Source organism: Falco punctatus (genome assembly GCF_963210335.1).
Source record: "Falco punctatus genome assembly, chromosome: 2".
In the NCBI taxonomy this organism is placed as follows: domain Eukaryota; kingdom Metazoa; phylum Chordata; class Aves; order Falconiformes; family Falconidae; genus Falco; species Falco punctatus.
In genome coordinates, this window is record NC_137581.1 from 15,769,890 (window position 1) to 15,797,124 (window position 27,235).

At 42.4% G+C, this 27,235-nt stretch overlaps 2 protein-coding genes across 7 annotated transcripts in view; one reads left to right on the forward strand and one right to left on the reverse strand.

Annotated features, from left to right (window-relative positions):
* Window positions 1-27,235, forward strand: part of LOC308059341 (uncharacterized protein) — a gene marked incomplete at its 5' end in the record, with an annotated part of 203,844 nt that overhangs the window by 15,116 nt on the left and 161,493 nt on the right. Inside the window, 3 exons of one of the 5 annotated variants that reach the window (XR_013926203.1) lie at window positions 690-792; window positions 2,635-2,751; window positions 2,990-7,170. Coding sequence is in view for 2 of the 5 variants with exons in the window: in XM_080376518.1 (XP_080232644.1) it covers window positions 690-792; window positions 2,635-2,677 (146 nt within the window). Of the gene's footprint in view, window positions 1-689 lie in introns of those variants that run through there. The other 4 variants (XM_080376518.1, XM_080376517.1, XR_013926204.1 and 1 more) reach the window with 4 other exon arrangements.
* Window positions 7,326-13,864, reverse strand: MMP7 (matrix metallopeptidase 7). 2 transcript variants are annotated; one of them, XM_080376507.1, is made up of 6 exons: window positions 10,973-13,864; window positions 10,217-10,440; window positions 9,962-10,110; window positions 8,681-8,806; window positions 8,002-8,163; window positions 7,326-7,452 (listed from the first exon to the last, which is right to left on the reverse strand). In XM_080376507.1, exons 1-6 carry the CDS (start codon window positions 11,078-11,080, stop codon window positions 7,430-7,432), a joined length of 792 nt encoding a protein of 263 aa, XP_080232633.1. In that variant the 5' UTR covers window positions 11,081-13,864; the 3' UTR covers window positions 7,326-7,429. The 2 variants fall into 2 exon arrangements, with proteins under 2 accessions (XP_080232633.1, XP_080232632.1); XM_080376506.1 differs by having other exon boundaries at window positions 7,326-8,163.

Sequence of the window (27,235 nt, forward strand, 5' to 3'; positions counted from 1 at the left end):
TGAATTAAGAAAAAAATCTTCACCAGAAGGGTTTCAAGCATTTGAACAGGCTGCCCAGGGAAGCAGTTGAGTTGCCGTCCCTGAAAGTATTTAAAAGACATGTAGATGTGGTGCTTGGGGACATGGTTTAGTGGTGGACTTGGCAGTGCTAAATTAATGGTTGGACTAGATGATCTTAAAGGTCTTTTCCAACCTAAACAATTCTATGATTTTATGAATTTGAGTCTCCACCATCAGTGAATTCCACAGCTGAGTTATTCGCTGTGTAAAAAAAGTACATTTTTTTTTTTAAATCTCCCATAACATTTCATTTAGAGTGCTTTACTTTTTGAATTACAAGGAATAATGAGTATCTCGCTACACTCAGTGTATCAGCTCTGTCAGATCCCTTCATGTGGCCAAGCTGAAGACATCTAGTGTTTTCTGTTTTTCTGATGTGGATGGATTTCCGTATTTTCCTATATACCTCAGCAGCCTGCTGCTTGTCTGTATGCTTCTGGTTTTATTGCCTTTGAACTTTATTTTTAGGGCTGACAGAACAGACTAGACATTTCCACCCCTAAATAATTTTCCTCAGCCTTTTCCAACAGTGATTATCTGTAGTTCTCTGGCTTGTGGTTCCTGCTGTAACAGTAATCAAAACAGATAATATTTTCTGTAGTCCTTTGCTAACACTTTTACTGTTACAGATAAATCCAAAATAATTGCATTGACGTCAGTGGAGCTACTTCAGATGGGCATTGCTGAAACTGAAAACATGATTATGATACCATTAAGAACATCCTGTTTAAGGTGGGTTTTGTTGAAGATACGATGCTATAAAAACAGGAAAAAAAGGTATCTTCAAACTGGATGAAATTTCCAGTTAGCTTTTTCCACTACCAAGGAAAAGTCAAGAGGATGGTACTGCGGCAGGCCACACTTCATACTTTTGCAGCTCATCAGCTCTTTCCCATCGCATATCTGTGAGCTTTTTACTTGTAGCAGCTTTAAGATACGTTGCTAAGACTGGAATTGCTGCTGATGTCATTAGATTTATTCTCCAGAGATCTTATTCCCCTGTCAATACCAGCTATCACTGGCCTTCATCTAGAGTATGTAGCAATTAAGCCCCATTATAAAATTAAAAGCTGAAACAACATGAGCCTTCATGCAAAGCCAAGTTCCTGCACAGAGCAGGGGTGGGAGTTCAGCTGCCTGATGGCAAGGTTTTCCCTGGATCTGAATGCATCGCTGTCGTGGTATAACCTCAGTGGCTAACTAAGCGCCACACAGCCACTCGCTCAGTCCACCCCCTGCCCTGCAGTGGGATGGGGAGGAGAACTGGGAAAAAGGTAAAGCTCATGGGTTGAGCTAAGAACAAGTTAATAATTGAAATAAAATAAATAATAATAAAAAAAAGTAATGAAAAGGAGAGAGAAGGAGAGAGGAATAAAACCCAAAGGGGAAAACCCCCAAGCGATGCGCAATACAGCTGCTCACTGCCCACTGACCAGCCAGTCCCCAAGCACCAACCGGCAGGCCCCAGCCAACCCCCCAGCCTCCCCCCCCCCCCAGTTTATATACTGAACATCATGTTTGATGGTATGGAATGCCTCTTGGGCTACTTCAGGTCAGCTGTCCTGGCTGTGCCTCCTCCCGGCTACTGTGCACCTGCTCGCTGGCAGAGCATGGGAAACTTTAAAAGTCCCTGATTTAAAGCAAGCATTACTTGGCAACAGCTAAAACATCAGCATGTTATCAACATTATTTTCATACTAAATCCAAAACACAGCCCTGCACCAGCTACTAAGAAGAAAATTAACTCTATCTCAGCTGAAACCAGGACAATCACAGGTGACAGGGTGCCGAGGGCAGTACCCTTGTTTCTTTTAGGGACAGCAGCCTGCAAAGGTAAATTTTTATTTTTATTATTCATCTGAGAAGGAAAAAGAGCCCTGGATGGAACTGTATGTAAATGAGGAAGAAAATGGAGAAATACTCTGATAACAGTAAGATAGACAGTTATTAAATAACCAGACAGAGACAGGGTGGCAAATAACCTTGTAGAAGAAGTGTAAGAGTGCAGTTTGGCAGACTGCAAAGCTTGGAAAAGCAGGTTTGATTTAAGTATATAGCCTGTAGAAAGGAAAAAAAAAAAGCCAAATATAAGGATGGCTATACTAGATTCAAAAAATATCTGTGTAGCTGTGTGTTTGGTCCCCCATAAGGGCCACCTAGGTAAGAATATAATAATAGAACAAACATACAGTATTCATTCCCAAGCAAAACATATTAGCTTTTAGTAATTTATAGGTCAGGAAGTTCATGAGATAGGGACTCATAAAGAATCATTTAATGGATTTTTTTTCTGCATGAATTTGTCCAGACAGTATTTGAACCATATAAAGTTTAAGTACTCAGATTATAAAATACAAGGAATTTCCTCAAGAATGATGGCCCTTTTGGAAGTGAAGTATTATGAATATTATAGCACCAGAAATGGTTTCTCATGTGGAGAAATCAGAGAAGCTCTGCTGAATGTTGCTGTTAACACTGTCCAGAAATACCTTGCTGCAAAACAAACAAACAAAAAGTCTTGGGAACTTGTACTATTCATAGCATGACCTCTATTTTTTATTTCTTTGATCTCAGGCATGGAGATACAGGAAATGAAGAGATACAAGCTGCTATATAAACTTTAGAGCTGGACTTACAATCACTTCAAGTATTGGAGGACCACTTTCCTGTAGCTGAGAACTTGAAATGAAGGTGTATTTCTTACTTTGAGATGTTTTATCTAGTACTGTTTGTCCATCCTTGCAATGTCAAAATGGCCATCTCTCTTCATTCCTGATGCACTGTTGTTACACATTTTTACTGTCGGTTCTGTTTTTGTTAGGCTGTTTGTTGGGGAAATAAATAAATTAAAAGATAAATGAAAGTGTCCTTATACCAGTATAATCTTCTTCATAGCTTTATTTGTGGAATCAAATGTTTCCATTTCCAGGATTCCAGAAGAAACTCATCCCAAGGACATAATGCCACACATTTCACAGAGAAGCTCTGGATTAAAGATGATTCTCCCTCATTGTGTGAGAGAAATGGTAGACTGAAAGAAAGGACTGAAGTCGTGTTTGAATGTGCGTTATCGCCGCATAGCCAAACACTGTTACAGTCACCGAGGAGAAGAGGAGACAATGCAGGCACAGTAATTGAAGAAAGAAAAATCTCTAAAAATACCAGAAAAGGAGGAAGGATGTATGTAAAGAGATTAATATGAAAGGAAAAAGCAGTGACCCAAGACTAGAAAAGGAGGATTGGTAAGTCTCCCCTGCACACCTCAAAATGGTATATATTCAAACTGTAAAATTGCTAGTGCCTGAAGTAAAATGCTGCTTCTGCTGTATTTGGCAAAAGCAGATGAGAAGAGATAAGGATTCTTCTTGCAGTATTTCTGATGGCTTAGGAAATTACAAGCTTCCTCACTTTTTAAAATGTCTTTGGATACACAAATTGTTTCAAAATCTCATAAAATAATAAATATTTAAAATCTAGGTAATGAATAGAAGCTAAAGCATAGCACTAGGCTTTTCTCCAAATAACTAACCAGTGATACTGTTTCAATTTATACTAGTAAAATCTAATCTGTACATACATCTATATGGACAGATAAATTAATATAAGACAATTATGTTTAAAAGCACATTTTAGAAGAAAGAAAAATTAATGAATGGTACAATTAAAATTATCCAGATGTGTATTTTGTCATCAACTTTTATTAGACAGCAGATAAGTAGAATCAATAGTGTAGTGTGAATTAAAGCTGCTATTTTCCTACCGGTCCTGTGCACCTCTTGTGCACAATTCCACCACGTGTATATCGACTTTACCCTCTCAGAATATTACTCTGTGTTTGATGGAGTAGGCTCAAGATACCTGAGTGACTGTGTAAGTCCTGATAATAGCCTCTCTAGGGTAGTAACCATGACTTTTTTAAAACAGCAGTAAAGCTTATCCTTTACGTGTGGTTGGTCAAAGGACCCATCAGAAATATTAGCATATTTGAAAGTTCATTTGCTGCTTGTTGTACTCTCTGGAACAGCAAAGTTACATTTAAGTAAATTTCTATTTAAAAGAACAGTAGTGCAAGCAAACAAAAATTCAAAGCCCTACCAAACCAAAATGCTATGTGAATCCCCATTTCTTCTTTTGTATGGAAGAGGAGGAAGCAGATGGTGTTTAGATGTCCTCAGATACTACTAGGAAGAGCATGTGAAAACTTACACAGAATGAGTAGAATAAAGTGAAGAAGGAAGAGGCAGCAGCATCCTTTCTAAATTTGCTCCTGTCTCTAAGTTACCCTAATGGTGGGATGTATAGTAGTAACTGCTGTGGGCTTGTGGACAGGCAAGACGCACCTTACAACAGGGTGTAAAGCCAGTGCAGTTTGCTGAGCTGTACCACTAGATGGAGGCAGATATCGCATCAATGTCTAGTAAGCAGGGTGAGGTATGCCAGTGGCAGTTTTCCCCAAAGGGAAGGAGGTCCTGTGTGCAAATGGCAGCACAACAAGGGCTCAGCAAGAGGTAGGATGCTGCTGACAGCTCATCAGTGCTACCGTTGCCTTCTCAGGACAGAAATTGTGGCTCCTACTTTATTTCACATGCTGTAGAGATGCTAGCCGAGTGCTGCTGCCTCTCAGATGTGCCTACTTCAAGACACAAGGGTGCCTCCCTCCCACCTTGTGCTGGCCCTGCTGCAGGCCAGTCAGCTCGTGTCCTCACTGGAAGCTGTCTCCCAGATGTGTCCTGTTGTCAGGATGGTCTTCCTAGGAATACACCTCTGGAATTTTACCCCATTCCTCTCAGTTCACATGGAAATTTGTACTCTAGAAAACAGGTCTGCTACTTTCAGTCAAGTATTTGTTCTCATGCCTTCCTCATGTGTCAGTACAGCACATCGTCCAGCACGGTGCATGGATTGTCCCATGCATCTTTAGGAATGGTTCTCTCTGCACAGTCGTTCCTCTGATGATGTCTGTCTTCTCTTTAAGAAGCACTAGCGAGTGACTTGAGCTCAATAAAGAGCATGGTGTGTCTCTGTTTTGTGCTATGTTCCCTGTGGGGACTTCGGCCAAGAGAACAGGGTACTTTCTGTCAGCATTGCATCTTTCCAGGACTCCACAGGTAGACCCAAGTTGGTCAAGCATCCACACAGGTCATGGAGCTCACTAGTCCCATTCTTCATAGTCTTTGATGCAGTCTGGGATCTGACCCTCTGTTCTGGGGCTTCCTGTTTTTCTCATACCTCAAGACACCTGTGCCGTCAGGATAATACCCGCTTAGCCCTAGCTACTTCATCTTTGAGCTTCATGTGGAAGAAGTGGCTAGTAACTGGTGGGAGTGTTTAGAGGTGAGAAAGCTTTCTGAGAGGGAAGCACTTGAAAGAAGCATGCTTCATACCCTGTCCTTACATATCCTTGACACTCTGCATGTCTGTCAGTGACTTATTTCAGCCATACCATGATAAGGTGCTGCTTCTTGCAGCAGATATTGTTAGAGGGACTGGACTAACAGGAATTCTCCATCGAATAAACTGCAGCCTGTCTGGTAGGTGTAGAGCTCTAATTCTCTCTCCTACCCTCTTCAGGTAGATGATTACTATAGGATTGCTCCTCTGCTGTTGCTGGAGGCACTTCCAAGGCAATCACAGAGCAGTGGTAATCCCGTGGATGCTGAAGACACTTTTCCTGATGGAGTACATTGAAGGTAAAGTGTCAGCTAGGAAAGGAGTGATTAGAAGAGGTCAGAAGGAAAGCAGGAAAAGGTAGTTTTGTAATATGGTAGAGGGAACTTGACCTGTATCCTTACAACTTGTTTCACATCCCTTCCAGCTCCAGGGAGCGAGGAAGAGCAAACCCAGAGATCAGTTGGTACCCAGAAACTTGAGTGGGAATTAGACCTACCTTAGGAAGTGCATTCGTGTTTAGATGCCATCCTAGGAAATGTGTATGTCTAAGTGGCTGAGAGAGCAGGACATAAGTCTTTTGAGTATACGGAGATTAAAATCGCCTCTCCTCCTTTCCACTCAGCCCTTGAATTGCAAAAGATGCTACCACTTTCTTGAGTCCCACTTGGCCCATGAGCAGACTTCCATCTCTCACATGTCCTGCACTAAACCTGGGGCTGAGCAAAACTTCTTCTCAGCTGTATGTGGACTTGGAGCCCTTGCATCACCAGGCAGCAGCTCTTGAACTGGAAAAAGCCTTTGGATAAAGGCTGGGACATACTGTCAATCTTTTGAGAGACTAGATCTTTGTGCTCATCTGGCAAATGTGTTGAGGTAGAAGCTGCCTTCTCTCCCCATCAGGGAGCATAAAAAACTCCTAATGGAGAAACCATTGATCCTATAAGAGTTTGTCCTGCTATATATGCAAAAAAACTCCAGTGTTTGTAGACCACTGCCTGTATGCAAAGTAAACTGTTCTCATCACATCTTTCCCAGTCTCTCCAAGGACTAAGCCCAGTGGAGGCTTTGAAGTTCCTCAGGTGATGCTTTGCTCAGGGAGCCAGGAAGGCACAGCCATTTCCTTCTGGGATTGAGAGACAGGAATGCATTTTCCCATGTCATTTCATCTCTTCAGTTATGGCAGGAAGACAGGTATGCCACCCTGCAGCAGAGAGCTCAGACCTCTAGGACAACTGGCCAGCTCCAGCAACCAGGAGGTCATCCTATGCCTGTCTGTGCTTGCTTTTGATTTCTGGCAATGTGGGAATAGTCTTCCAATGGAGGGAAGGAGAATTCCTGTTTGGTGTCTTTTTAAATTTCAGAATACCTGAGACATGTTGGAATATCACACTGGACGATGGGAATCCTAGTCTACTACTTCTCAAACCTGTTTCTCTGGCAAGCCAGAGAGGACACAAAATTGAAAAGCTGTTCCCTTTGGGAAAGCATTCCAGCTCATGCCCTGTGGGGACCTTCTCCTCTTTGTGTGAACCATATAGGAAAGAAGCACACTGATTCTGAGAAGGCAGCAGTAGGTACTGTGGAGGGCCAGGACATGCATGGGAACTGAAAGTGAGCCATGAACAGTTGTAACTCCAGCGGTAAATGCACACAGGCTCTTCAGGGACCTATACCTCTATTCAGAAAGATATTTGTCTATCACACATACAGGAGTTATTTAATGCTCCAGTGAAATACCAGAAGACAATTAAAAAAACGCTATTAGACAACAGAGTATACAAGTTTGGTGTTTTTTTTTTTTTTTTTTTTTTTAATTGTTAAGTGAAATTGTATAAAGTGCAAATAAATCAATATAAAAAATCAGGGAGGGAAAGTGCAGTCCAGGAGTTTACCACTTTAATTATCTAGAGGATTAAAATCGTTTTGGCATACCAAAGCAACCAGATGTGAATTATTTCATCTTTTTGAAGCACTGCCTTCAAAAGTTTGATGACTTTCTCCCTGTGGGAAAGAAGCACAAAATATAGAGACTGTACTGGAAATACACAATGTAGACAACTGTGTTTTGTTCCTAGTGTTCCTCACCCTGAGGAAGGTGGCATCTAAAGAAAAGCAAACCTGGCAAAGTTTACTCTGTAGGGTCAATTCTTGTTGTGTTCCACTTCTACTGCTGAGTAGTTTCTGCTTTCACTGAACTGTCCCATTGACTCAGTAAGTGGCACAGTATCTTTCATTTCCCTGCCAGTAAACCCACTCACTGAAAGAGCTCATTTGCAGAGCAAAGTCCACTGGATTTGTTTGGCAATATGTAGGTCTGCAGGAAGACAGTGCATCAGGCTGCTGCACTGCTACTCCATCACCTCTTGGTTGCAGTGGCAACATGCTACAGAAGGAACATAGCAGATGGAGTATACAGGGATATGTTTCTCACAAGTTTGTTCCCCTTCTTTCTTTTTGGTAATATGATGAGGCCCTTGCAATCAGGGAGAGTAGTGAGACCTGTACCACAGCAAGTTTTATCTTGAAAATCAAATCTTATAATGAATTTACCATATAGCTTCTGAATTCCTCGCTTATCGTCCTCTGAAAGTCTGAAGATTGCTGGGTTCACATATGAGTAGAGAGGGTACATCAGAGCTCCCCGGACATTTGAATGAGCAAGTCCCAAAGAATGGCCAAATTCATGAGCAGCAACAAGGAACAAATTAACTTCTGCAGCACAGAAGAATAGAAAAGTATGTTAAAGGTGTGACATTTCTTTTTAGCATACAAAGAATTGAAGCAGCAGGAGAATTTATATCTTTAATTCCCTTGGAATGAAATCTCAGAGTTTTGATCAGTTATTACTGATCTTTCTTACGTTACTGTAATATTTTAATAAAAACATTACTGATCTCTTGCATCTGGAGGCCCTGAGTCTCTTTCCAACCCTGCTTTTAGTCAAACTACAAGCAGGTCATTTTACCTTTTCATAATTTATATTGAAAACAGAGGCTCATAGTCCTTGTTTAGTCCATGAAAGGGCTTTAAAATGTGGACAGACAGGCATTATGTAGCTGCTAATGATAATGAGGCACAAGTACTTAGAAAGGTAGTTGAAGAGAACAGAAATGTTGGTCCTGAAATGGTGCCAAAGCATGAAGCGTTATGGAAAGCATTTCCTATGGCCGTATTCTTCTAACATGTACAATATTTGCCTTTCCCCTTTATACACACATGTGGGTTTTACCTTGATTGTACTCTGACCACCTTTCAGCATCATCAAAATGAGCATCTCCACCAATACCTTCTCCAGGTGCAAATGCATGAGCTAGTGTTTTACCTTTTCCATCAAAAGGATATCCATCACCGTGCTCTGCATTTAAAAAGAAATGTATCCTCAGATGACATCAGCTGTAATGTTTAAATTCAGCAAATTGAAACATGTTGCTTGTTTGTGCGAGTTTTGTTCATTACCAAACCTTACAAAAAAATCCTACAATAGCAGCAAGGTTGTGAAACGAGGAGCAAGGCTTAGGAAACACTGTCCAAATTAATGACTTAGGTTCAAAACTTGTATTTGCTAATTCAGACTGCTGCATGTTTCAGAAAGAGCTGAACATTTTTTGTGAGCCTTTGTCAGAAATTCCAGCTTGCAGGATCCTTTCTCACTTTGACTGGCACATTAGTCAATTCTTCATGGCAACACAAGATGCTTCCCATTAGTGAGCTTGGGACATTTTGGTGTTTATATGCAGCCATCTACTTGTAAGCTAGGTGTCTGATCTTCACTTACGGTTGATGGAGATCTAATAACTATTGTCAATGGATCTAGAGAACAAGTCAGCTAACCATAAAGTAGTCATTTAGTTTGGGTAAGTTGAGTCAATTTAGGTGCCAGGCACAGGTTAAAGGTATGGGTGCATTCATATATTAATCTAGATCACAGGGGAGCTTCTGAAGTAACTCTACTGGGACATGCGCATTTACCATGCTTTTGCTTGCACCTTGGTGCAATCTTGGAGTGCATCAATGGGATTCCTTCTAGAAGAAAATCAATGAGAAGATACTCTCTATGAGCAAACCTAATGTACCCCAGATGCCAAAGCCTGTTTAGTCCGGGGTACCAAACTAGATCTAGATCAAAGTAAACCAGCCTGAACCTGCCTGAATCCAGCCTGTGGAGGCTGGATCTTCAGAACCAGCTGGTTTGCTCTACAGATCAGTTCCCATTAGTTTGCATTATTTGTCAAGGCAGACAGAGCTTTGAACATCTAAATCTAAGTATCTTGTTCTGGAGCTAAATTGTCCCTCCATTTCTCAGCTATAACTCTGAAAGGATTTTTTAATGGTTTCGTAGGAGTAAAACTGAATCATAACATACAAATTCGGTGGCATGATAAAGACAAGATAAAATTTATGCACACTTCAGAATAATTCCAACTGTTCTGCCTTAAAGCTGTGGCTATAAAAATACATGTTTTGAGTCAAATATGGACCACTGTATTTTAAAAATTACAAGTGTTCTCACCACCACGTGCAAATTGAATCATAATGTCTGCATGTCCCTTGAATACTCTTTGGAACTTCAGTGGAGTCACATCACTCCATACCATAAAGGCCCTTCTAATTGCATCATCCACTTTCTTTTGAGGTAGATCAGGTGTATAATTCACAATCCTGGTAGCAAAATGAGACAGATTAATGTCACTTAGAGTGTGAAGGAAACCCATGCAGTTAAATACAAAGCAACCCCTTTCCCCATAAAACCTGAAACATCACTTACCTGTAAGTCAAATGTCTCTTTCTCCATCTTGGATTTCCAGGAAATGTTTCGTAATTTGCTATATCAGGGATTCCACATCTGGGCTGTTTCATTGTTTCTTTTGTTTCTGCATTTAATTTTCCAGTTAAAGTCAGGTGGAAAAACCTCTGCATTTCTTTAATCCTGTCTTCTAAGCTTAAACTTGGTGTTTTTGTAAGAAGTGGAAAGAATCTGTCAAGATATGCCTGGAAGAAGAAAAGGAAACAAAAATTAATACATATACCTGTGATCTTTTGGTAATTGCATTATAGATATGATTGAATTGTTTCATTATCCTGCAGTCATGCTAGTTTTAGATCTATTTTCTCTCCCTATTTTAGTTTATCAAATTCTGTTCTCACTGTATTATTGACCAACACATATAAAAAGAATTGCAATAGCAGCAAAACACTGTAAGCAAGCAACCCTTTTAAGTAAACACTATTTACTGAGCATTCAAATATGCAACCTTCCAATGTAGTCTACATAATATTTTTGAGATGTTTTGGAAGGGTGACATGCTCCTCTATTGCCAGTTGGAACTTGATTTCTTTTGTATGCTAGACTTAGGGTGTCTAAAACTAGTCAGCAAGTTTAAATTCTTTAGTCACGTCTGCGAAAACTGGTGTGGTAGTGTAAGACAAGAAGATAATATAAACAGATAGGAAAGGAACATAGAAGCTAAATCAAAAATCAGGTTATCGATAATGCAGTTATGTTGTCCCCCTGGTAACATACCTTTAAATCCTCAAGGTCTGTGTTGCTCGATGATTCTAGTTTAAGTTGTGCTGGGAAAGCAAGACTCTTAGGTAAGAGGATGGCAGCACAAAGCAGGAGGTATTGCATAGTGCCCAGTTTACCAAGGAACCTTGCTACAGCAGAAAGGGTTTGACCTTCTGTCTCTCAAGACCACAGCTAAAATACTTATATAGGTCCTGATAGCTCCAAGTGGCAATTATATACATGACTCACTTTTTGGTGGTGTTAATGTAATGTCATCACTGTTCTAAGAACTAAATGAAAGCATGTTAAACAAACCTTGCCTTTGACTTCCCTGTTGATGTCATGTCATAGCCAGCAGCCAGCTTTGGCTCTTCCTTTTCATATTCTCCCAACAGTGAAACCACAGGGTCATAGGGAAGTTCACGTTGTGTAACTTCATCAGTACAGTTACTGTATAATCGCTTCTTACTGGACTTCCCCCAAGTTCCTTATACACAAAGGCATTTTGCAACAGCCTCTTGGTCAGACAGCCTGCCTGTATTAGTTGATGCAGAGGCAGAGATGTGATGGATGGGAGACCTATCTCACTGAAACTAGTGGCATTTCCTAGGAAGCATGCACAACACTGTCTAGGTAATTATTCTGAATCAAGTTCTCTTGTGAGGTACCCTATGCTGCAGGAAAGGTGAAGTTCAGTGAAGTTAAATAGGTTTCTGCTGTTTTTACAGAGATCGGAAGGCAGCTCTTTAAATGTGCCCTTTAGAAATAGGAAGCTGTGGGAAGTCTTTGTCGCTTTCCTCCCAAATGAGATGGCCTTTCAGGAGAGTCTTTTTATATTGGAGAACTAGATATAAAATATAATTTACAAAAATAGGTGAAATCCCTCAGGAAAAAGAGAGAGGAGCTTACCCTAACGAATGTGAAGATATCTTCTACCTCTAGCTGTACCAGTGCAATCTGATCGAGGTCCATGAAGCATTGGCAGAGAAAACCAAAGCTGAGCAGGGCAGCCACAACCTCCCTGGTCCCCTGGGACCATCACCGGTCTCAGCTTCATACCACCACACCCTACTGGAAGTGATAGTTTCTGAGGACTGGAAACACCAGTCCACAGACTGGCTTGTGATTTGTTTCAGGCTGTGCATATTACCTCTAATCCAAAAGGAGAGGCACATAAATGGAAAAAGACCATTATGGTTTCTCACAATAGGTCAGCTCATATGGGTATAGCTGAACATGTATTGACGAGTTTGTGTGTTACTAGCTTAAGTCCAATGTACTTCTGACTGACACGATGAGAAAAACTTTCAGTTCAGAGAAAGATGACCTATACTAAAAACACTGCTGAATTATGCAAGAGAGGACTACATTACACACTATGTTTGAAGCAGTTGCTAAAGGAACGATGCTTCCACCTGATATTGAAAACAACCCAGATACCCTCCATATGGTAATTTCTGTACATTTTGGTAGACTTACAGGAAATCTATCAATTTCCAAAATCTAAAGCTTGATGAAAAAAAAAAAAAAATTATTGTTAGGGTAGGTTCATCTTTTTCTTCCTTAACAACTGAGTTTATGTCTGACTGTGGCAGTAAAGTAGGATCTGGACCATGCTCTCCGTGGCAGGAGATGAGGATGTGCTTAAACCACTTTGAACTCCATGTCTCTAGTGTGTGGTACTGACTATTTCCTCTTATACACTAGAGGAATTTGAAAGCCTCCAGAGCCCCATTCCGCTTGACAGGCTATTGAGCAAATCACACATATCTTTTAACTGGGCCATGGGTAAAACTGAAAAGGAGAGTTTAAACACAAGACCTTGCTGAGAAAGGACAGACATCACGTTCCATTTTATTTTCTACTGGAAATTTCTCAACTCCCCTCCTTTTTGTTTTTTTGTTTTGTTGTTTGGTGGTTTTTTTTTTAAAAAGAGAGAGGGGTTTGATGAACATTGGGCTTGAACTGAAATAAAAAGCTTTCCACTAAAAGAATTGTAATTTCTTTGGGTTCAAAATCAGCAAGAATCAATCTAACTCTAATAAGATCAATATCAAAAGGAAACAGATGCTAATTTTTAGATCTAGCTGTGTGAATTTTCCAGACTTCATCTTTTTGTCTTGATATTGAATGACAAGAACTGTTTGGGTCAGGCAAAATAATTTCCTGCCCAAACATCATAGTTATTATATATCATTGTACATATAATGATATATAGATAATGTATCATTTACATTCAGCAGAGTGCCTGTGCCTATGTCAGAGAGTATGGCTTTTGTAGAGAAAGTTCAAGGAGGTCAGAAGAAATGATGTTAGAGACATTTAATAAAAGAAGTTGCTGCAGTCCCATAGTGACAATAAAGGGGCTCCATGATGTAAAATTATATTAAGAAGACTCACATTATTGTCACTGAAATATTTACACTGTGACATTTTCTGAAGTGAGTAATGCTGAACAAGGATGTTTCATGGAAGTCTGTCCCATGCAGAACTTGTTAATGGGCATCAGAGCTTTTGTGGTCTAGTGGAAAAGACATAGAAACTAAGACCTGAGCCTCCTTTGGATGTGGTAGGATGAAAAAGTGAAGTAGGATTGGATGATTCAGTGGTGAATGATCACTGTTTCTTAGTAATTTGACTTGGACAGGAGGCTCAGCAGGATTCTGCCCAAGCTGAATGCAGCCAACAGTGGACTCAATGCAACTCAAGAGCTGCTCAAATGTCTTTGTGAATGTTATGGACCTAGCTGGGATGGAGTTAACTTTCTTCATAGCTGGCTGTATAGTGCCATGTTTGGTCTGTGGCTAAACCAGTGTTGATAACACACCAGTGTTTTGGGCATTGGTAAAGAGTGTTTGCACAGTGTCAAGGCTTTTTCTGTTTCACACTCTGTCCCCACAGTGTCTGGAAGAGGATGAATGGTAAAGAGGCTGTCAGGGGACAGAGTCAGGACAGCTGACCCAAGTTCTCCAAAGGGATTTTCCGTATGATACAATGTCATGCTCAGCAATAAAACTGGGCTAGCAGAAGAAGGTGGAGTGAGGGTTGTCTTCCAAGGTAGCCATTGAATGGGGACTGGCTGGACATCAATCTGCTCGCAGGAGGTGGTGAGCCTTTGCATCCCTCCCCCATCCCTTTCTTTCACTTATTAAACTGTGTTTCAATCCATGAGTTTTCTCTCTTTTGCACTTGTAATCTCTCACCCATCCCATTGTGTGTGGCGAGTGAGTGAGCGGCTTCTGGCTGTGGTCTACAGTGAGTATCAAGCAAAAAGAAAGCCCAAAAATTCCTGGGAAAGGTTTTCTTTGCGACACTTATGGATTACATGATATTGTATTTAAGGTCCTACCAAACTGGATACACTTGGATTCTTATGGTCTCCAGGACTCCTGATTTGTTTTGTTCTGTTACCTGGTTATTCAACTTGACTAACAGAAAATAAAATTCAAACATGGCAAATATTTCTGCAGAGTAAAATGATTTTTTGCATAGTGATTTCTTGAGGCTAAGCTCAGTGAGGCACAGTCTGCTTCAGAACCTTCCTGGTATTTTTGCACAAAATGAACCTTCAGCCTTCTTCTTGCCTCAGCTTTGTGTGGCACACTCCTTTTGGATGCAGAATGGCCTCTGCACAACACAAATTTGAAGTCCCCTCATGGTTGTTATGTGCCATCTTTCTTGGCTGGGGCCTAGACTGTAGGGAGAGGCACATCTCCATGGCTTCTGCACTCCATTTCCACAGAATATACCACTGAGGGGGGCTCTCTTCAAAGCTGTCCCTTGGAAACTGGAAGCCAGGGCTATGTATCCCTTTTGCAGGCTTTGTGAGGGTAAAAACCTTCAGTCATCCCTGCCTGGGCATGGAGGTCCTGCTGGGGTCCCTTGGCACTGTGTCAGCCCATCCCTGGAGAGAGGCAATGCAGTTCTTCAGTGGATCAAGGTGTACTGCGGTATTTCTCAGCAAGATGTACCTCACATACCACTGCTTTAGGGCGAAAAAGGCCTGAGGAAGGGATTAGATGTTCAGGTTCAGCACAATGTGACAACAACTAAGAGATCTAAGTTACTAATAATTTAGCAATAAAACTTAAGGTATCTTAACTTGTGGATTTACCATCTTCTTACAGTGTCTAGAATTGCTTTGCATTTAATGACTTTGTATTTACAACAGTGTAATTGGGACATTGTGTGGGGAAAAAGATGTAAATATAGAGATAAGTTTTTACAATAATAATTTTGAGCAATAAACCACAAGGGAAATAGGATTCCTCTAAATATTACCTACATGTGTTAGTTCTGACATCCTCCATTTTTTTATGCTCCTTTTGTCAATGATCAGGAGTCTCTCTTTCCTCCATCTAACAGACACATGTGGATCTCTCAAAATTTTCCATATAGTAATTTGCTTTATTTGATTTAAATTGAAGTAACCAGATATAACTTTTAGGTGCATGCAGTCTTTCCTTTCTCCAGAAGCACATGTACAGGACATGGAGAAGGGAGAAGGGAAGAGGTCAAGTCAGCTGCATTTCACTGCAGCGTGGATCCAAACCTTGCTGGGCAGTAGCAGTGGCATCATCCCGTAGTCACCTTTGATTTATTAATTCCTTTTTTGTAGCTGGCTGTGTCCATCCATTTGTAAGCCTGGCTCAACACTGTCTTTAAAGGACCGGGTCAAGATGCAATCTAAAGCCTTGCGTACATATTGTCTTGACAAAACCATACTCCTTCATGCAGGAAACCTTTAACTTAGTACTTGGACTAATACAACCTCAGACTGCCTGTAATTCTGCAGCAAATCTCTGTGATAAGCAGCAGAATTGCATCTAAAACAGACTGATCATGTAACAGCGTTGCAAGGGCAGGCAGAGTACCTGTGACAGCATGGGGAGGCATGCTGCACTTGGTCCATCCACACGAAATGTAACCTAAACCAAGGAGCAGTCAACGTCTGAAGCTTTCCCTGACTCATCCTGAGGAACTGCACATGTCTGTACATGCAGTTCATGGTGAGTTTGGGCTTCGGTGGTGACGGAGGCCAGGGTCCAAAAGGCAGGGTAGACACAGCAAGGCTTTACCTTCTTGTGCCTTTGCCTGTGCCGAGTCTCATGGACTTGTATAGGTGTTTCGAAAAAGTGCTGGGAGTATAAACAGTGTTAACCAAAATTTTGCATTTAGCCTGATTTGCTAAATCCTATTTCTATCAAAAAATTAAACAGCCCTGAAACACCAGAGAGTTGATAGACTTCATTGTAAACTGACATGCAGTAAAGCAATTCCAGAGGAATTATAGGTTTACCACCGGGGTTTTATGCTCTAGTATAGAAGGTGTGAGATATTAAACTTGAATGTAATCAATGTAAGACCCATGCAGAAGCTTGATTTATCTCATGTGTATTAGAGAGAGCTGACATTCAGCTAGGAGGATTGCAAAAACCTGAAAACAGCCATAAGTGAACACACAGGTAAAAAATTTTTACACCGTTTCCCCCTCCCCTAGAAGTTGTCAGTCATGATCATGCTATTGTCTCTATTCAAATGATTCCTGATTCACAGCATTAATTCATGACTGGTAGTTATCTGCTCGTCAGACAGGTCCTCTGAGTGTGGGATGAGTCCTTTTCTATTCCTCTGTCTTGACTTTCAGTAACTGAGTGTAAAGACAATAGCATCACCTTGTTGGTAAACTTGGTTATACTGCTGAGATGTTCTTCCACGGAAGATTTTCTTTCTTAAGCAGGGCTGCAGCCTTTGTTTCACACAAAGCAAGTTACGCTGAGTTTTCCAGCATGGTGGATTTTGACTTTGGCACCATCAAAACACAACACAACCATTAAAAACGGCACAACCAAATAAGGACCGCTTGCACTCGGGTGGTGAAGAGTGAGTCACAAAGAAGCCTTGCTAACTTTAGAACAATTATTCATATAGCTGCTCGCCAGCCTGAGCGGTTGCTTAGCCAAACCCCACGTGAGTAACTATTTTTCACTCCATTTCTTTGAAATGGAAGGATAACACCGGGCTTCATCGCCTGTAACTTGATTCCTGAAATTGCTTGAGTTAGTTGTGGCCTGTCACTGCCTATTGATCACTGTTTGCCATAGAGAGCACTTAACTGAGCATTTCAGATGTTGCTGCTTATGTTACAGACACCTGAAGTGTGCCATTTCCCACCCCCAGACTGTCATCCTGTTACGAAAAAGCCTCCTGTTGTTACTGCATGTGTTAATATTACTCCTGACTTCATCTGTGATGCATTTATCTCAGATTTTTCCACAAAACTACAAGAAATACAATGAAGTACAGCCACAAGGCCTCTTCATTGTTCTCTTTACTCTGTTATGATGAATATATAATTTAAAGGCAGTAAATTTACCATTAAAATGTTTGCTTTATGAAAACAACATAAAAAATTCTTGCATCATTGCCTGAAGGAGATCCATAGAGCATGGGAACATCCTCTCACCTTTTTTTTATTTTTATTTGCGGTTTCTTTTTTGTGGTCTAATATTTCCATTTTGTCTGCTTCTCTACATTTCTTTTTTTTTTTTTTTTCCCCTCAGGATCTATAACTGATATAAAATTTACCAAACTCTTAGAGTTGCTTTCAACCAAACAATATTTTACAGAAGAGTATGTTACAACAGTGTACAAAATGGACATAATAGATATAGACTTGATGGGGTTGCAACATTCTAGCAGGAGTTTGACAGTGTCTAATTTGTAAAAATCTTAGTAAATACATTAATACATACACTTAAAAAGAACTTGGTGTTCATCTTAAAAACATGACATCTAAATGTCATTTCATTTTCTGTAAAGACAACCTCCTGTCTTTTGTAAGGCAATAACCCAATCTCAGGCAAAGAATTACTCAAAGGAGGCTGTGTGCTTGCTCCCCTCTCCTTCTCACTTTTCTTTGTTCCAGGAAATTAACTTCCCTCTGTTCTCACCCTCCCAAGGATGCTACAGGCCAGAACCAGGAAGCACGTGAGACGGCTGAAACAGGAGGTTGACAGATGTTCGTGTATTGTTTTTTTTGTGGCAAGGTTTTGGTAGTGGGGGGTTTCCAGGTACAGCCTCTGTACAGAGGCACCAGCAGCAGCCCCCATGCAGGCAGAGCTGATTCCAGCATGCTTCAACAGACCTGCCACTGCCCAAAGCTGTCTGTCAGCGGTGCTGGTGGTGCCTTTGTGGTAACATACTTAAGAAAGGGTAAAGAACACCGCGCAGCAGCTGAGAGGGGAGCGGGACCGTGTGAGCGCAGCAGCCCCGCAGCCCCGGGCGGTGCGGAGGGGCCGGGGGGCTCCGGGCGCCGCAGCAGCGGCTCCCCCAGCCCGCGGGGCAGCCCCGGCGGGGCAGGCCGTGCCCCCGGCCCACGGAGCCCGCGGGGGAGCAGCTCCCCCCCGCAGCCCGGGCAGGGGGTGCCCGCAGGGGGCCGGGACCCGCGGGGGCCGCGCCGGGGCCGGCTCCGGGCAGGGCCCGTGGCCCCGCGGGGAGGAGCCCGGGCCGGGGCCGGGCTGCGGGCAGGGCCGGGGACCCCGCGGGGGCCGCGCCGGGGCCGGCCGGGCCTGAGGAGCTGCGCCCCGCGGCGGGGCCCGCGCTGGGGCCGGGGGTGAGGAACTGCAGCCCCTGGGAAGGGCTCCCGCTGGAGCAGCCCGTGGGGAGCTGCCTCCCGTGGGGGGGACCCGCCTCCCGTGGGGGGGACCCCGCGCCGGGGCCGGGCAGGGGGTGAGGACCCTCCCCCGAGGGGCAGGAGCGGCCGGGACGGCGGGGGCGGCACCGACTGCGGCCCCCGGGCCCGGCGCCGGCGGGGGAGGTGTTTTAAGATTTAGTTTTTACTTCTCATTATCGTTCTCCAACCTGATTGGTAATAAACTAATTTCCCTGAGTCGAGACTGTTGTGTGACAGCCATTGCTAAGCCACCCCTCGTACTTATCTTAGCCCACAAGCTTTTTCATCTTACTTTCTACCCCGTTCCACTGAGAAGGGGGGGCGAGAGCAGCTGGGTGGGCACCTAGCAGCCTGCCAAGGTCAACCAACTGGAGTCAGAGCACTTTCAGGGCAAAATAAGGGAAGGGGGAATTTCACATCACAATTTCATCAGTACCAAAAGTCTGTTAGACTCTTTCCCAGGCACCACAATCTGTGTCTATATTAAGGAGTAAAGTGGATCTGGAGGGTGAAAAGTGGGTGCTGAGGCCTGGGCACCCATGTGGGAGCGGGCTGCTCCAGACCCACTCGGGTCTGATCCAGCAAGCTGAGGGTCCATCAGTGGGGTGGTGTGCTTTTTGGCTCAGTACTGTCTGAAAGGGACAAAGTTTGCTCATGCCCAGCAGATCCTAGCGTGAACCCAAGTGCCACGTGTTCAGATGACTGGGATACTGCTTTTGGAAACACATGCCTGGTCTGGAGTGAAACACTCCCAGAGGCATACCAGGTGCCCTATCCCTTTACAATCAACTTGACATCATTACCTTTTCTCCTGAGGAAATGTCACTGCCAGGTGATTATGGCTGATCACGGATCAGGAACAATAGGCTTTTGTGCATTTTAATCCTTTATGATCTTTTACATTAATGTGTAACAAAAGAAGATTGCACACTAAAGGAAGACTCCCTCCAGTCCTCAGTCCGTGTCTCAAAAGTTTACTGTAACTAAAGTTTGCATTTTTACATAATGCAAGTTTACATTTTTATGGGAGGAGGAAACTAGCCTAGGGGGTTTTGGCTATTAATAAAAGGCAGTTTATTTGCAGTAAAAATTAATTTGTCACAGCATCCTGTCTAAAGATGACCTGCCCCTGCCTGTTGTTATTCTGGCTTGGTCTGGAGGTAGTTGTCAATTGCTCTGCAAAGGGTGGAAGGAGTTTACTCTGTCACACTCGTAACAGATCAGCGACCATACTGTGACAAGAAGGAGAAAAAAAAAAAAAAAAAAAGCAGACCCAGTGTGTTTTATGCAAATCCAGTACAGCTGGTTTTCTGTCATTTACAATTAGTTTAGATTTATTGCTTGTGTACAGCGAAACCAGAGGTGTTGCACTGGGGATGTGCTCTCTATCTAGCCTGTATTGGCTGTTGCAGGTGTTGCCCCCTGGATTATGGCAGCTTCCCAAATCCTGAGGAAAAAAGTAGTCACTTCAATAATGCAAATGTTCTGATCAAGCAAGGGTGGCTTTTCCTGCACTTAATACAAACAATAGTGCCAGATCTTAAAAGAGCAAATGCATCATGCTCTTGGCGACAACAGTGTTTTCAGAATCAGTAGTCTTCAGTCCTTGCTTATTATCATAGTTCCTTGTGAAGGAATAAAGACTTATTGTTTTAGTTTCACTCAGGATGTCTGGCCTAAACCACTGAGGGCTGTTACATTAATTGCAAGAATATGGAAGCAGGAGTTACCTTCTGGGAAACTCTGCCCTAGTTTGCCATACCTGTTCCCAGGCTTCAGAGAAACCCAGCCCACACTTGTCCAATGCGAAACTGCAGCAGATCATGAAACAGCTCTATAGCTGCCCACCAAGCTAAATTTGTAGGCATTGTTGCATGAAAGCAAAGTTCACGTGTTCATACGGAGATCTTTTAAGATGAAAATTTGGATCGATGTTTGATCAACTATTTTTATGCTGATTGACAGTTTTCTCTCTTGGACCCAATTTATAGCTGGCCTGTTATATAGCTTATAGGATCTTTTATACCTCTACAGAATTTGACTCTGTTGCATGGGAAAGACATTTCCCATGATTCTTTTATTTCTACATATTATTTTTATGGATTTATATGGGCCTTATTGTCTTTGCAATTTTGTCTGGTAATATGAATTTAAACCAAAGAGAAAGAGATGTGAAATCAGAATACGTGTTTACTTATTTTTATAGAGTGCATTCATGCTAGTAGGTTGTTCATCCCATGTAATATTTATAACAGCATAAACATTAACTTGAGAAGTATGCAAGAACATAGAAAAATGTTCTATCAGTAGGGAACCTATACATACGGATAAGCAAAATGGATAGAGACTAGTGCTATGAATGGAACAAAGTGTGACATGAGTATACCTCAGAATGGTAATACATTTCAATGGTGAACAAGCAGAAAATGAATACACTAAGCAACTAAAGGAATATTATGCAATGTGAATTGCGAGACTTTAATGGTTATAGGTACACAGTGGCAGAAATTGTCGAGAGGAAAGATTTGAACATGCTTAGACTTAATGGCAAAATTTTTGTGGTTAACTATGGAAAGCAAAACTTCTGTAATGATGAATCTGCTTGAAACATGTCAGTTCCCATTTTAGGGATGCAACCTCATGCAGTTTTTCTGACTTACCAATTGGACTGTGTGGAGACCTCATTTTGCTTAGCTATCACGTGATATAAGCATCCTTGCAGAGATCGGGAAGCTATAACCACTTCCCCAATGAACTCGGAAGCCAACCCACTTGAATGTAAGTGTATCTCTTCCAGCAATTTTCTAGCGAACATCACACAATGAGACTACAGTATATCTTCTTTGTGGGCAGAGGAGAGGTTTGCTTACTTCGTCTGTACTAGCCAAAGCTACATTGCTGCCACTAACATCTTTTGAACATTACCAAAGAAGATAAAATCCAGATTTCTTTTCATGGTTACGGGTGGGAGAAGTTTCAAACTAAGGTTAGCAACTAGCTGTCAGATGAATCTCTAGACAGCTAAAGTTGCTCTCAAATGCCTGACTGAGATAGATAACTGGGTATTCAGGAAAAGTCCCTGGATTCATAGAAGCAGGAACTGACAGACCTGCATTCTCAAAACCATGTATCTACTCTAGTTTGACAAGGAGCATAGTTGCTGTCTTGTGGTAAGGCAGGACCAAAGCTGGTGCATTTTGCCAGAATTCTTAGGGTTTTTGAAAAAATATAACATTCTGAATATTTATAACTGTTTATTCCCAAATTATGCTCACCTTGCAAACAGCACAGTTAGCAGCATCATTACTATGCTCTAGGGTGGGTGAAGATGGACAAACAATCCACACACCTCAGCTGGCCTAGATCTGCTAAAGCTTCAGGCTGTGATGTACTTACAGGTGGTGCGGTGTTAACAAGAACTTTCATCAGCTGCTTCATAGTTTCCAGCCTCTTCTCCCAGCAGCTGGATTTCTTTCACTTAGCATGGAAAAACCAACTGAAGTTACATTAGCTTTTAATGATTATAGAGTAGATCCGTGTTGGACTGAAAGAAGAGAATCTTACAATAGTAGATAGCTGGTATGAAATCACTGTAACAGAAAATAAGACATCATGTTCTGACACAAGTGGCAAGCAAGAAATATATATACATGTGTACTATCACATTTGGCCCTTCTGTATGCCCGCTTTTTTTCAAACAAAGGCCCACTGGCTTGTGGCACTTCTCCTGAGCCTCCCTTGAGTAGGAGAACTAGCACCAAGCATAGAGAACTAATCAAACTTAATCTTTATTATCTGGTACTGCTGCAGCACCCTTTAGCATAACACAGCCCGTTCAGCTCAAGGTTGCATCAGATCTAGACAGCACACTGAAATCTGGCTTAGGATTTCAGCCTTGTCTCCTCCAGGCAGCACAGCATACCAGTAATCCTGTCCATAGCAATGCTGTCCTACAGGATTATTTTTTTTTATTCTCATGCTACTAATCTCTTGACTAAAAGACCTACTACAGCAACCTGATCCCTTCAGTTTTTAGGGTTTGGGGTTTTTTCCCCCCTCATGCTCTCTTAGCCTTTCAGCTTTCACACTGGTGCTCGCAGCTCATAGATACCTAAAGTTACAGAGATGAAGATGGACTCTATTACCTTCAAAAAGGCAACCACAGAAGTGGAAGGCATACTATATATTCACCTAGTTCTGAGTCTCTGAGGTGCTTGAAAAGATCAAATATTATTAAATCCAAAATTATAGTGATAAATCAACCTGTGATTGCTGTAGAGGGAGGAAAAGAACAGATAAACATCATAGCATATATGTCCTTAAAAAGAGCTGCTGGAGTTATGTGGGGTGTGTGGAAATTTGGTAGGAGTAACTAAACCCTTTGAACTCTGCGTAATGGGGGAAGAGATCACAAAACAACAATATATGAGAGATCCAATTTTAGCAAATTGAGTAATCGAGTCAACACGAAATGTGGCAATATGATCTTGAAACGGAGGCTGGCAAAACCTGAAAAATAAAACTGGCAATGTTTGCTTCCTCCATGGGGATCACGTTGCCCTGTGCAAGCTCAGCCCTGTTGTGACAGCCTCAGTTACTGATGATCGGAGCACAGGTATGGTCCTCAGCCAAGCAGCAGTTCAGCAGGTGACCTGGAGAGTGTATGTGGCTCTGTAGGAAGCTGGTGAAGGAACAGGGGCTGACTGCCCACCAGCAGCTTGTGCTCTCAGCTGCAGAGCACACAGTGCTGGGCTTGCAAACCTGCTGCTTCCCCAGACCTGAGCCTGGTTTTGAGGAGAGCTCTCCAAAAGGCAGCGTGGCTGCCGCTGGTGACTGCTCCTGATCTAGCTACTTCTGCAGCTTCTGGTTGCTGCATGTGGGCTGTCAGCTCCTCCTGGGCTGAAAAGGACATGAACACCACTCCCTTAAGATGTTCTCTGCTGTCTTATGCTCACCTAGTTCAGGAGGTCCCTGGAAGTCTTCAAGCTCTAAAAGAAGACAAGCAGAGTTCATGACTGGTTTTGGTAAGGCTTATTAGGTCTAATTCCAGAACGGATTATATTTGGCCCAGTAAAATGCGTAGTTGTGTTTAGGAGCAAGCAAAAGATATCACCCATGGGTGCCCTGCATGAAGGAATTTGCATGAACAGGCATTATCTTCTACCAGCAAAAGCACATTGCTTTGTCTCTAGAAACCATTAATTTAACTGAGTTATTGTTAGGGATTCAGTGTAGTAATACTCATTCCCTCCCTCAGTGCTTTGACTTTGGTGTAAATTTTAATGCTGCTCTTATGTGATGCTCTTGTGAGAGTTATGGAAAACGCTTAAAATGAGCAGGTGTAGTACTAGACCTACCTACGCTATCCAGACCTAGCCAAATTATGTCTAGTCATGTTATTAAAAATTGGAATAATTTGTATTAGTGTCCCTTTCAAAGTGATGGGAACTCAAAAAACTCGTAAGAATCATAGAATCACAGAATTAATTAGGTTGGAAAAGATCTTTGAGGTCATCAAGTCCAACTGTTAACCCAGAACTGCCAAGTCCATCACTAGACCACGTTGCTAGAGCACCTAATCTACACATTTTTTAAATAACTCCAGGGATGGTGATTTTACCACCTCCATGGGCAGCCTGTTCCAATGCTTGACCACCCTTTCAGTCAATAAATTTTTCCTAATGTCCAATCTAAACCTCCCCTGGTGCAATTTGAGGCTGTTTCCTCCTGTCCTATCACTAGTTATCTGGGAGAAAAGACTGACCCCCACCTGCCTACAGCCTCCTTCCAGGTAGTTGTAGAAAGCGATAAGGTCTCCCCTGAGCCTCCTTTTCTCCTCTCCAGACTAAACACCCCCAGTTCTCTCCGCTGCTCCTCATAAGACTTGTGCTCCAGACCCTTCACCAGCTCTGTTGCCCTTCCCTGGACACGCTCCAGCACCTCTACATCCACCTTGCAGTGAGGGGCCCAACACTGACCCCAGGGTTCGAGGTGCGGCCTCACCAGTGCCCAGTACAGGGGCGGTCACTGCCCTGGCCCTGCTGGCCACACTGTTTCTGACACCAGCCAGGACGCTGCTGGCCCCTTGGCCACCTGGGCACACGGGGGGCTCATGCCCAGCCGGCTGTCAGCCAGCACCCCCAGGCCCTTTCCCACTGGGCAGTTCCCAGCCCCCTGCCCCAGCCTGTAGCGCTGCCTGGGGCTGGTGTGACCCACGGGCAGGGCCCGGCACTGAGCCTGGTTGAACCTCACACCGCTGGCCTCAGCCCATCATCCATCCAGCCTGTCCAGATCCCTCTGCAGAGCCTTCCTACCCTGAAGCAGATCAACAGTACTGTCCAACTTGGTGTCAGCAAACTTAGTGAGTGTGCACTCAGTTCTATCATCCAGATCATTGTGAAATATATTAAACAGGATGGGCCCCAGTACTGAGCCCTGGGGAATACCACTTGTGACCAGCTGCCAGCTGGATGCAACACCACCTTGCCACCACACTTTGGGCTCGGCTGTCCAGCCAGCTTTTTACCCAGTGTAGAGCACATCTGTCCCAGCCATGAGCAGCCAGTTTATCCAGGAGAATGCTGTGGGAGCCAATCTCAAAGGCTTTGCTAAGGTCTAGATTACTCTTCTACATGAAGCAGAGAATAGGGTTTTCATGTCAGCATCCTGCATAGGATAACTCAAGGGAAGCCAAAATCCATGGAGGGCTGTATCTGTTTTATTGAGTCCTTGCCTAGTAAGTTATAGTTTGTTAAGTCCCTATTTGAAATAAACATAAGGACATACCTGTTCCTCATGGGCTAGGTAAAGGATTGATACTGGACATAAGAAGTCACAGACAAACAATGACAAAAAAACCCAATAAAAATTATTTTAAATACTGGAGTTAGGGAAAAAATCATCTAGAGACTTTTTTAATGAAGCATTTCATTTGAAGTATAGGTGTCATGGGTAGAAGCAGTGAAGTCTTCTGGAAGCGGCAGGTACACATTAAATCCGACTGTGATATACATTTAAGTTGGAAATGTATCCAAGACCCAGCACAACAGGGTGCAGTTTAAAAAGGAATTGAAATCATGTGCTGTGGTTGTGGTAAAATATTGCACATTACCATGCAGGATGAGGAACTGGTTAATAGTTAATGAGAAGCTGAATGGGAGAAAAAAAAAGAAAAAAAGAAAAAAAAAAGTTGCTCTTTTGAAAAAGGCAAACATCATCCCGGAACTAAAACAAATGAAGTCATTCTGCTCCAGTCTGTGCTGATATGTCCCTGAGGGGAGTTTCACATACAGTTTTGTGCACCATGCATCTAGAAGGGTGGGGACCAACTGAAGGGAGCACAGAGGTGAGCCACAGGAATGTTATTTGAAACATAACTTCTGTGGAAAGGTTGAAGACAATAAGGATGCTAGGTCTAGAGAAGAGAGGACTGAAGAAGTGATATGGCTCCACAGCTACATGGGGCAGAGTGGCGAAGGGGAAGAAAGTGTCTGCTGGGAATAGATTTAGCTTAGCAGGTAGGAAAAATGTGGTAACACCAGGATAGTTGAGCACATTGCTTGGTGAGGCTTCAGAATCTCCTTTGCAGTAAACTTCTAAGAACAGCAGGTTAAAAGACATCACTCATTTATCTACTGTGCCCCTTGGAGAACTGGAGCTGCATTTCTAAGTACCGGTTGGGTTTGAGGCAGACAGGAACAGGATAACCAGACTTCCAGTATCTGAGTTTTAGATCTATGGTATGAAAGCAAATGAGAGATTTTTCAGGGACTATCTTGTTTGACCAAACATACATTGCATTGTTTTCTTGCAGTACCACAGGAGCTAGTAAACTGAAATATCTTACGTAAAATACACACATGCATGCATTGCGAAGGGGTGCTTGGTATTCAGCTCAACAGCTGCAGGCTGACAGTGTCCTTTTGATGCCTCTGGACATGAACATCCAGACAGGACTTTTTCTTTTTTGTAGTTTTTTGCGTGTTCTTGAGAATCAGGAAAAAAACAAATGAGATCTATTAAAAAAAAATTTTTATTTAATTTCCAATTAAATTCTAATGAACTATGTGCAAGACTATGAACATTAATGAGGTTAAGCAAATGATGGGTGTGCTGGACTACAGCCAATATTGATTTTTGTGACCACAGACCAATGCGAAGGCAATGTAAATGACTGAGGAACATATGTTTTACCTTCTCTGTGCTGGGTAGTAATGATTGCAGCATGTTAGTCATCTCAGCAGGCTCTGCTTGTCATTTTGTGACTCTACAGCCATTGTAAAATAACCATGGTTTTGTTTCAAGCATAATGGAAGTAAGTTACAGGCAGTGTTGATAGGTGACTGATGGAGACCATTATTATATTCTGCAAAATGAAGTATACATGTTAAAAAATGCTACACTTAAACCTTTTCCTTTGGCTCAACATTACATTTGCCACCCACCTCCTTTTTCAAATCTTGCATTTTCTGTATTCTTAATCCAAGAGAAAACTTCTTCTATTTTTTTTACTTGGAAGTACTTTGTGAATTTCATCAAAACTGAATGAAAGATGTGTATATTTATTTTGGCTTGAAAGAACTGGACCAAAATCTCATGGAAAC

Excerpts from the sequence above, each read along its gene's own strand:
- MMP7 (XM_080376506.1), bottom strand. The coding sequence starts at position 11,080 with ATGCAATACCTCCTGCTTTGTGCTGCCATCCTCTTACCTAAGAGTCTT. Across the intron at positions 10,441-10,972 it reads CAGACCTTGAGGATTTAAAG|GCATATCTTGACAGATTCTT; the intron begins GTATGTTACCAG and ends TTCTTCTTCCAG. Across the intron at positions 8,164-8,680 it reads GTGGTCAGAGTACAATCAAG|AAGTTAATTTGTTCCTTGTT; the intron begins GTAAAACCCACA and ends TCTGTGCTGCAG.